Raw genomic sequence first — 10,875 nt, forward strand, 5'->3', positions numbered from 1 at the left:
CTCCGGTCCCCAGCGGGTCTCCGGCCCCGCGGAGCCGGCCGGGGAAGGGGCGGGCCGCACCGCCATCTTTGCTGAGGGCAGCGGGCTTTGCACGGGGAGCGGGCGCGACGCTGCGGCCGCCATCTTTGGTGAGGGCGGCGGGGCCGGGACGTGCCCGGAGCGTTCCGAACCTCCCGGTTCCTCCCGGTCCCTGCGGTGCCACCCGGGCGGTCCGCGGCCCGAGGCCTGATCAGAGGGCGCTGCGGATCTGCCCGGCTGTGGGCCCCGGCTTATCCGCGTCTCCCCCGCCCGGGCTGCGGAGCAGCAGGAACGGCCAGGTGAGGAAAGGTTGATAAATATTTTATTGATTTAAAAATAAAAGATCCCAAAGCAGAAGCGATGGCGTTTGCCTCTTGATATCAAAAATGTAATCACAAGCACCAGTCTCCCTCCTGTAAGAGGTACACGGCTGTCTTAAAAAAAATACTGTTTACTCCTTTTCCCCAAATAACCTAATGAAATACTAAAAATAAACAGTAACATAAAGTGAGTGTGCAGGGAGCACCCGGCCATTTGCTGACACTGCAAATGCCCCAACAGACAACAAATGCTGCCTATAAGCTTTGCCATGGGGGAGAAGATTCCTTTTGCCTTTGGCTTTGGGCTCCAGAGGTTCCTCCCAAGGCAAGTAGAGGGGGATCCATGCAGGGATGGCCTGGAAAAGTCCTGTCTATGTCCATCTGCCCCTGTGGCACAGCCTCAGGAAACCTGCCCTCTGCACAGGGGCTGCCATGAAAATACTGGGGAAGGAAACCCAGGAGGGAGAGAGGAGGACAAGGGTCCGTGACATCCAAACCCCAGGATCCTGTGCTGATGATGAGCCCAGGGGCTGCACTGCAGCGTGCCCTGGGGGAATCCCCTGGGATCAATCACACAGGGAGCACAGGCACTGCAGGGCATTTCCCCAAGGCCAGCACCTAAGGCACATACTTCTGCAGAACAATGTGATAAAATCTCAGAAGGATTAAAAAAATACTGATCTGGGTTTTTCCTTGCAGCAAAAGCAGGCCTGGCCCCATCCCTGTCCATCCTCCTGGGGTCTGGGCATCCACTGTCCAGCCAGCACTTCCTGGAGCCACTGCCCCACGGACATTCAGGCTGCTGGGAAAGGCACAAGGTGTGGCCACGTCTCTTCTCCCTCCATCATGTGCTCCTCCAGCCCAGCCACTCCAGGAAGGCTGTGGTTCCTGGGCCAGGCTGGCAGGGAAGGCAGGGCACAGGTGAAACAGGGAAGAGCTGGAAGTGTCCGCCCCAAGCAGCCCATGCTAGGGCTCCTGCTGGTACTGGCTCTCTGTCGCAGTGAAGAAATCCTCCAAAACGCTCTGTAGGTACTCGAAAGTGGGGCGGTCCTCGGGTCTGATCTTCCAGCACCTCATCATGATGTCATAGAGCTCCTCAGGGCAGTTTTCTGTGCGGGGCATCCGGTAGCCACGCTCCAGAGCCCTGATCACCTCCACGCTGGACATCCCTGGAAAACAGGGGGGGCAGGAGAACATCACCTGCTTTATCACTGGTGTCTTTAAAAGCCATAAAATCCCCAAACCCAAAACTTCTCTCCTTTTGGGCAATGTTTCCAGGAAGGGAAAAGTGATTAGAGAGGCTAAAAGTGGTTAGTGGAAAGGGGGAACTCTTCCTGGTCAGGCAAACATGGACAAAGGAGATGCTGGGTTATTGTAGGATGGAGTTTTGTGCCACAGGACAGATGGGGTTTATAATCACTTTGTATAAATTAAAATCACTTTGTATAAATTAAAATGCTAAGTCTGTGATGAGCCATTGCTTCCAATGAAAAGTCAGTTTGAGGGCAGAGCTGCTCCTCAGAGCAGCCTGTTGTGCCACCCCAGATCCACCATGGTCCATTTGTGGTAGCATTTACAGAGTAATTCCTCATTGAAAAAGGTACCAAAATAATTATTAGTATAAAATACAGAGTGGTGCCTAATTATAAGGATTTACAGGGTTTTCCCATGGAGCTGGAGGAGCTCAGGTCATGTGCATGGGGCACAGAAGGTGGAATGTGTCTTTTGGAATCAGATTAGAGGAGGCGTTTCACCTCCTTACCTGGGTAGGGGATGCGTCCATAGGTAACGATCTCAGTCAGGAGGACCCCAAAGGACCAGATATCTGATTTTATAGTGAAAGATCCGTAGTTGATGGCTTCTGGTGCAGTCCATTTAATGGGAAACTTGGCACCTGGGCAAAGAGATCCAGTAGGAAACATGAGCCCAACCCCAGCTGCTGAGAAATGGGTGGTGAAATAGGGGGAACAAGAAACAAACAGAAGAGGAACAAGTGAAGTGATGCAAATGAGAGGAGCTTCCCTCTGCCCATGTACCCAGCACATCCCTCCTGGGGTCAGGACCACCGTGGTGGCCAAGGGGCCCTAAGGGAACCCCCCAACTTTCACCCCCAGCACCTTCCCGGGCCGTGTACTCGGTGTCCTCAATGACCCTGGCCAGCCCAAAGTCTGCAATCTTGCACACCAGCATTGCTGACACCAGGATGTTGGCAGCTCTCAGGTCTCTGTGGATGTAGTTCCTCTTCTCAATAAAAGCCATTCCTTCTGCAATCTGCCACAGGGGAACAAGGCAAATGCAAACAGGCTGCTTGAAATAACACACACACATCCTCAGCACCAAAGAAGTCAACTGCTTCTGGCCAGCTCTCAGAAAAGGTGAAAGGAGGCTGAGCCACGGCAGCAGATGGATGTCCCATCCCTGGAAGTGTTCAAGGTCAGGCTGGACAGGGCTTGGAGCAACCTGGTCTAGTGGAAAGTGTCCCTGCCCGTGGCAAGCGGTTGGAATGAGATGAGCTTTAAGGTTCCTTCCAACCCAAACCATTCTGTGACTTTCCTGTGTGGAAACTGCTCTTCAAGCAGGAAATCCCTTACAGAAGAGGTTGGGGTTTGGGTGAGCAGCCCAACAATGACACCTTTAAGCTGCTGTGTGAGAAAATCATGTGATCACCAGAGTGTGTGAGTGTTTGCAGGGCAAGGTGTAAGTGGGCTTCATCCACAGCCATGAGGATGTGGAGGAGGAGCAAATAATTCTCTACTCAGGGAAGACATGAGACCAGTCTCCAAATACACCCACAGTGGCTCAGTAATTGCTGCAGAAAGGGTCAGCATTCCAGAGCTTCCTTAGCCGGGGCAGAAAAGCATAGGGGAAGATGCCTGAGTTTTTCCAGACTAGTTTCTGAAGAGTCAACTCTGCCTGTGGACAGGATGGCTGTGATGGCCCCTGACAATCCCCCCCTCACCCCTGTGCCTTCTGAAGTCCCTGCACTCAGTGCTGTGTGTGCAAGTCTCAGCCCTGATCAGGCAGAGGTGACCTGGTGTGTGCACAACCAAACTCCAAAGCTGTCCTGTTACCCCATTCTGGATGTGACCAGAATCCAGAATGTGAGGGGGCTGGAGCAGCCAGAGGGGAGACCCTCCCTCCTTATCACAGCCACACAAGCTGTGGGTGAGGTGCAGCTCCCACAGAGCTCTCCCCACTAAATACAGAAGTAGCCAGGCAAGAGCGGAAGGATCATTTCCATGACCACAGATGCATTTCTGCCCGCAGTGACTCAGCCCCAGTACAGGGGCCAGGCTGCTGCCTGCCCGTGACAGCCCTTCAGCCTTTGCTCCCCAGAGCTGCTCCAAGCAGCCCCTCAGAGCCGTGGGCCAAGCTGGGGTTGGCACGAGGCAGCTTGCTGAGAGCAGATGGTGCAGGAGTGCACAGCTGATGCTCAGACCCCAGCACAGCCAGCTCCAGCAGCCAGTGACCTGGTCTCAGCCCACAGCGCTCCCATCCTGGCTTTCCTATTGCTCAGGTGCCTCTATGAAATATTGGAGCTCAGCACAAAGGGTCCCTGGGTTCAGTCCTCACCCAGGGGCACTGCAGAAGCAGCAGGGACTCAGTGGTTGTGCAAAAGGCTGCACGTGAAGTGATTAACAGCCCCTTCTGCTGTACTCAAAGTCAGCTCCTGAAAATATCTCTGAAATAATTATCTCTGAGTCCTCCTGCCTCTCCAGCTGCTTTCCCCTGCTGTGACAGCCCTCTGGTGACTTTATTGAACCACAGCCCTTCCGTAGGCATTCCCCTGGGGCAACACAGCCTGCTATGCTCCCTCCACTGGCTCAGCCTCTTGGGTATTGGGAGCACAGAGGATCATGCTGCAGGATTCCTGTTAAACCCACAGGGATTCACACCACAGTGGTGCTGTCCTGAAGCAGTGCTGGGGGTGGGGTGGGTGTGTGGCCATGCTGGGTTTGTGGGGCTTTGGCCAAGTATGCAGGTAAGATTTGCAGGTAACTGTCACAGCAGCAGCAAATTAGAAATTATAGTTACCAGTATCAATAGTTATCAATTATAGAAATTGATAACATTGCCCTGGGCTTGCTTGGGCCACACCAACCAGCACCAGCACATTCCAAAGAAGGGACTGTGCAAATGTGAGCTGTGGAAACAAGCCCCATCCTCATCCCCACTTTCTCCACAAAGCAGAGTCACCCATGGGCTGTGAGGGCTACAGGAACCATGGCAGACATAGAGGTCAGTAGCCAATCCTCTCCAGGATCTGTGCAGCTCTGCTGTGCACTGCTCAGGTGCAGGTGGGCTGGCTGAGTGCTGCAGATACTGGCGTGGTGAGGGGAAGCTTCCACTTCTCCTTTCACACAGCCCTGCTCCTGTGAGGCCAGCGGGATGGGGATGGTGAGCAGGCAGTGGCTGCCCACAGGAAACCTCACTGCATCCCCAGCACTGCTCAGGCTAGGCTCCTGGCTGGCCCTGCACAAGCTCCAGGTAAGTTCCCAGGCTCCTCACTCACCCTTCTTAGGGGTGCAAGGGGCACTCAGAGCTAGGGAAGGTCTGCTCCTTCCTCACCTGGGCAGAGAAGTCAATCAGCTTCGGGAGTGGCAGCTTGTGCCCCTCATGACTCTTCAGGAAATCCAGCAAGCTCCCTGCAGACAGGGAAAGGTGCCAGGGCTGTTGGTTTAGCTGGAGCCTGCACCCACCCTTAGGGTGGCACAGGGTCCCGAGGAGCCAAGCAGGACAAGGGGACACTGGAAACACACTGGATCCCCCATCCCACTCCCATGGATAGGCTGAGGGGAGAGCACCAGTGCAGGCTCCCTCCTGCCTTGCAGAGTGCTTGTACTCATCTGTCCCCTCTTAGGTGTCCCTCCTCTCCCAGTGCTGTCACCACATCCCCTCTCCCAGCGCCCTGCCCCAGAGCTGTGGCAGGAGCAGAAACTGCTCCCAGAATCCTGGGAGCTGGTGCAGAGCCCACAGCTGAGCCTGGGGATGTGGAAGGGATTGATCCTGCACCATCCCAGGGAACCTGAGTGCCCACAGACTTCACTCAGGATGCAGATTGCACCTTTCTCCATGAATTCGGTGATGATGAAGATGGGCTCCTCCCTGGTGACCACTGCATGGAGCTTCACCAGCTTGTCGTGCTGCAGAGTCTTCATCAGGTTTGCCTCCTCCAGGAAGGCTTCCACGGACATGCTGCCTGGCTTCATGGTCTTCACTGCCACCTTGGTGTGCTTGTTGTAGGTGGCTGGGGGTGGCACAACAGAGCATTCCCACACTGCCCCAGGAGCACTGGGCTTTGGAGCCAAAGTCCCAGCCCTGCTGAGCTGCTGTGGGAAGGTTGGAGGCCACACACAGCCCAGGGCTGTCCCCACATGGCCAGCCCCAACCAGCCCCTGAATTAAGGCAGGGTCACCTCCATGTCCCTCTGCTTCTCTCCCTCAGGCCACTTCCTCCCTGCCTTTTCCACCCCACCACCCTCTACCTTCTCACACATCCCCCACCCTTCCTCCTTCACCATCACCTTCATCATCCTCCCAGCCACCTCCCCCTGACTCTCACCCATCCACACTTCTCCGAACTGCCCGGCTCCCAGCTTCCTCTCCAGGCTCAGTGACTCCCGGGGGATCTCCCAGGCATCTTTCTCCCAGGGCTTCTGTGGTTTGGGTACTCGGCAGGGGTGGGTGAGCTTCTGGCACAGCCCATCGCTCTGACCTGGGGAAGCATCCAGGGCCATCAGCCAGCCTGTCTCACTGCCACACTGTGCTTCAAGGGGAGTTCTGGCCATCTTGGGTGTGCAGGGACACCAGCACCACAGCTGTGACAGCCAGCAGGCCAGCCATGGCAATAGGGGAAGGTCTGGAAGTCACTGCATGTTGCAGTCAGAGCCTAGGAGTGATGGGCAGGAGCCCCTCAGCCTCCGGACACCCCCAGCTGCCCGCCTGCCTTTGGGAAGGGGGGCCGGGCACCCCAGGGCTCACCCTTGTAGTGCTGGACCAGCTCCTGCAGCGTGTTGAAGTTGTTCCGAGGGGAGATGTAGAAGCCACCGCTGTCCAGAGTCCGGATCTTGTAATGCTTCACTGCCCCGCCCCGCAGCTCGTCCCCGTCCCGCACCGAGAGCGAGTAGGAGCCTGCGGGGAGGGGACAGCTGGCACCTCCCCCGGGAGCACATTCCTGCTGCCCCTGGCCATCCCGGCTGCACAGAGCATCGCCCAGCGGAGCCAGCAGCACCCGTCCCACCACCACCCCTTCAGCCCCAGGCCTGCTCCCAAACACCCAAAGCAGCCCCAAAGGGACACATCCCCCATCCCTGCCCTGCGGTGGATGTGGCAGCACCACAGGCCATTGCAGGGGCAGCTCCAGGCAGAGCATGGGCCCCCAAGTCCCTCCCTGCAGCACAGCACATCCCCAGGGCTGGGGAGGGAGCTCCTCTTCCAGGCAAAGATGGATGAGGGCAGCCCTTTGGGCAGCTGCTCCCCACCACTGTGCTATGGACACCCCTCACACCTTTGGTTGTCTCGCTGTCCCTTATCATGAAGGAGCCGATCATGTTCCCAGGGCCAAGGAGCTGCCGCTCCGCATCCTTGCGGCTGACATCCTTGAAAAACCACCTGCAGCAGGGAACGAGGGAACCCAGCCATGCTGGAGTGGGACAGGGCTGGGGGCGGGACAGGAGGCAGGAACAGGGACAGTGGCAGTGGGGAGGGGTGGGACAGCATGGGGCCAGGATCTGCACACAGGGATGGACTCACTCCTCTGTCTCCAGCGAGTTGTCTTGGGCAACGTAGTTGCTGGGGATGAAGCCTTCACGTCCTGTCACCAGCGACCGTGCTTGCCACCATTCCCCTGACCTGTGACAGAAGTGGCATTGGGTTGGCTCCTGGCACCTGGACCTGGCACCAGAAGCTCCTCCAGGGCAAAGTCCAGAAAAAAATCCCAACAGGGCCACACAAGCCATGAGGAGAGGGGTCTGCCAGCAGCACTTACTTCTCCAGGACCTTCATCCGCTCGCCCTTCTGGAAGCTGAGGTCCCCAGCGTTCATGGCCTCGTAGTCATAGAGAGCCAGCACCACGCTGTCCCCCAGGCCTGCAGCGAGGGAGCTCCCTGGGCACCCTCCCCATGCTGGGATGGGGTGCCCAGCCACTCCTGCCACGAACACTGGCCAGGACATTGGCCAGGACCCCCACAGCCCCAACACCTCCATCTTCATCATGTCATGTCTGGCCCCTCAGGGGAGCCCAGAGCTCCCATTCCTCCAGGGCTGGCAGTGCTCACCCCTAGGTCAGAGAGGATCTGCCCCATGCTGCCTCCAACCCCCTGCACCCCCTTGCAGCCCCCTTGTACCTACCATCCTCGGGCAGGGGCACAGCCATGCTGGGGACATTGGTGTTCTGGAAAGTGCAACAAAACCACAGAGTGACATCAAAGGTGGCAGAGACCCATTTCCCATGGGGGGTCTTGGCCCCAACAGCAATGGCAGGAGCAGGAGGGCACCCAAGGGGCAGCACCAGCACCACTTGACATGACAACCCACCCAGCACCAGCATCTCCACCCCCTCCCAACACCTTCCTTTTTCTCCCTTTCTCCATAATTCCTGGATTCCCATCAGGTCCACTCTGTGCTTTGTTTCAGTGTGGTCTGGGCTCCCACCCCATAGCCCAGTCCCTGTCCCAGGGCACTGCCAGTGCCCTCAGCCGGCTCCACTCTCAGTGCTGGTGGCACTGCTGAGAAGAGGGATGAAGCCCCTGTGACAGCTGAGCCCTGAAATCTCTCATCACTCACCCTCTTGTTGGTGGCTGTGGGGTCCCTCACATAGTGGCCCTGATGGATGGTGGGGCCAGCATCAGGATCAGGGTCAGTTTTTGTCATCTTCTCTTGGCCGCCAGCTTCCTTTGACCTCACACAACCCATGCTGCAGCCAAGGAAAGGGAAGTGAGGCCATTGCAACAGAGGTGAAAGCCCCACTCCAGCCCCAGTCCAGCCCTGTTCCCATCAGCTCCCACAGCACAGGGCCCCAGTGCTCTGCTGTGACAGGGAAACTTTGCTCCTCCCACAGCTTCTGGGCACTGGGGTGCCCAGTGACACTCCAGAGGAAAAGGGAACTCCTGGAGATGTCATTGGAGGTGAGGTATGGGGAGACAACAGCAGCAGCCATGGAGCAGCTTCCCTGCCCTTGGGGGATGCGGGAGAGGGGGCAGGCATGGGGCACCATGGCAGCAGAGTCACACTCAGCATCTTCTGCACAGAGGGGCCCTGATCATGGTGAGTTTTGCTTGGGGATTCCCACAGAGCACCCCTGGTGCCCATGGCCCTCCCATCACCACAGGTCAGCACTCCACACTGTGGTCCCCTGATCTCTGCTGGGTGGGAGCTGCCCCAAACAGCCAGTCCAGAGCAAAGACAAATGCTCAGCTTTCTCCAGCACACCAAGAAATTCAGTGGGAAATAAAGCTGCAAGAAGCAGCAAGAGTGGTAAACCCCTTGCAAATGAACTTCCCTTGGCCAGGGAGACCTGGGTGCAGAGAAAGCAGAAGGTGCTGGCGGTGACAGTGAAGGAGGAAGCTCAGGGCTGAACCCTCGACGTGCACAGCACAGCTCTTGAGGAACATCACTGTCACCCCCACAACAGCCCATGGTCATTCCTTGTCTTTCCCTGCTTGCCAAAGCCTGGGTCAGGCCTGCTCCCGAGGGCAGAGCAGGAGCAGCGGTGGCAGACAGGACAGCTCATCGCCCTCACTGGGCACAGGCTGGGGACTGTGCCAGATCCATCCTGGCAAACCCACTGGTGCCCAGTTTAAACTCAGACGTGGCTCACACCATCACTATGCAGGTATTTGCTGTTCCTGTCCTACTCCATCCAGCCCTACAGAGCACAAAAACTCCGGGCGGTCCAAGGGTCATTCCCCCTGGCTCCTGTGGCATAGCTGGCATTCCTGATGTGTCCCACCCTGGAGAGTCAGGTCCCAGGGCTCACGCGGTGTCCCCAGCCCTGAGGACCAGGTTGGAAGAAGGTGCCCTCGTTGCCGGCACAAGGCTGCCCGCAGCCCCCTGCCCTTGCCCGTGCCTTCGGTCCCCGACAGCGCCTGCAAAGCCAACGGCAGGGACCCCCTCGTCGGGGCTGCACCGGGACCCCTGAGATTCCCGGCCATCGCCTCATCCCGGCCACCCAGGGTCCGCTGCTCTGGCCGGGACCGGCCCGGGGCGGGGTCGGACCCCCCGGGCTGCCCGGGACCGGCTGCGGGGCTCCCTCGCCGCCCTCGGGGCTCCGCGCACGGTTCGGATCCCGGAGCTCTCACCTTCGCTGCCGCCCTGGGGCACGTCCCCGCCGCCGGTCGCGCTCCCAGTCCCCGTCGCGGAGCCCCGGCTGCCGCCGCCGCTCCGCTCAGCCCCGCTGCTCTCCCGCCGCCTGCCCGGTACGGCCACGCCCCTCCCGGTGCGGTCCCGCCCCCGACTCCGACGGGGCGGGTGCGGCCGGTGCCTCCCGTGCCGGGCTGCGAGCGGGGAACACCATCCCACGAACCCCACCCGCAGGGACATCCCAGCCTGAGTGATCCCACTGCCCTGAGGGACCCCCGACGGATGCCAGAGCCCGTCTGTCCGTCTGCCGTCCCCGGGACACCGGACGGGTTTGGATCCCGCACCCCGGAGCAGCCCCGGGATGTTTACCCGCCTGATGCAGGGCCATGAAGGGCGGGGGCACCGGGGGAGCACAGGACACGGCCTCAGCCTGGGTCTCTGTCCCAGGAAGGAGAAAAGAAAGCCCTGAGCGTCAGTGATGGGATGCAGGACATGAGGGTGTCCAGGGCACACTGGGGTGCGTTGGACTGGCTTTGTGAAGCACAGCTCAGAGATGTCCGGGTATCCCCGGCTCTGTGGTGTCCCTGCTGGCCCCGGTATTCCCGTGCCAAAGCTCCTCTCGGAGCCCTACCCAGCCCCTCAGTGTTCCAGCCTTTCTTCTGGATTGCCCGGACAGCCCCTGAATTCGGGATGGAGGCAGCATGAGCCAGGGGACTCACGGCTCTGTGTGACCCTGACCATGGGCTGCTCGCGTTCAGAGGAAGCAGCCAGGGTGGGAGAGCGTCACACCTCATGAGGGTTTGCATATGTAAATTTTTTTCAAGAAAAAATAAGTTGCTCCGGTAGCCCCAGCGTCTGCTACCCGCAGAGCTCCCTGGGGCTGCAGCGCCGTCCCGTAGCCCCCGCCAAGGGACGCTGGGCCAGGGAGTGTTGGCTCGGGGCCATCAGCCAAGGGTCAGCAGCCGTAGGATATTGGGGTACAGTGGTCAGGGGGAATCGGCTCGGGGATGGCGGCCAGGGAACATCAGCTGAGGTCCATCGGGAGGCGGGAGCACTGCCCGATCCCCCGGCGGCGGAGGGGCTGCAGGGCGGGACTGCAGGAAGCCGGGTCCGGGGCAGGAACTTCCTTTTGTGAAACACCCGCAGCCCGCGGCCGGACGAGTGTCGCACAAGCGTCGCAGGCAGCAGCGGGCCAGCTGCGGCCACCAGCCCTTTCCTCTCCCAGCACATTCTTGCTG

The 10,875-nt window shown here is 59.0% G+C and overlaps 1 protein-coding gene and 1 long non-coding RNA gene across 2 annotated transcripts; one reads left to right on the forward strand and one right to left on the reverse strand.

Annotated features, from left to right (window-relative positions):
- The first annotated feature begins 47 nt into the window (after positions 1-47).
- Positions 48-1,811, forward strand: LOC143695422 (uncharacterized). Its single transcript, XR_013184584.1, has 2 exons — positions 48-317; positions 1,038-1,811. It is a non-coding gene; the product is annotated as an uncharacterized LOC143695422 (long non-coding RNA).
- Positions 324-9,920, reverse strand: HCK (HCK proto-oncogene, Src family tyrosine kinase). The gene is made up of 13 exons (XM_054644690.2): positions 9,637-9,920; positions 8,123-8,252; positions 7,688-7,730; positions 7,326-7,425; positions 7,091-7,189; positions 6,846-6,949; positions 6,320-6,469; positions 5,901-6,053; positions 5,404-5,586; positions 4,908-4,984; positions 2,456-2,609; positions 2,101-2,232; positions 324-1,507 (listed from the first exon to the last, which is right to left on the reverse strand). The coding sequence occupies exons 2-13, from the start codon at positions 8,249-8,251 to the stop codon at positions 1,305-1,307; spliced, it is 1,527 nt and encodes a 508-aa protein (XP_054500665.2). The 5' UTR covers position 8,252; positions 9,637-9,920; the 3' UTR covers positions 324-1,304.
- Between the last annotated feature and the right edge of the window lie 955 nt (positions 9,921-10,875).

This window comes from Agelaius phoeniceus, chromosome 17, assembly GCF_051311805.1.
Source record: "Agelaius phoeniceus isolate bAgePho1 chromosome 17, bAgePho1.hap1, whole genome shotgun sequence".
NCBI classification, from domain to species: Eukaryota; Metazoa; Chordata; class Aves; order Passeriformes; family Icteridae; genus Agelaius; species Agelaius phoeniceus.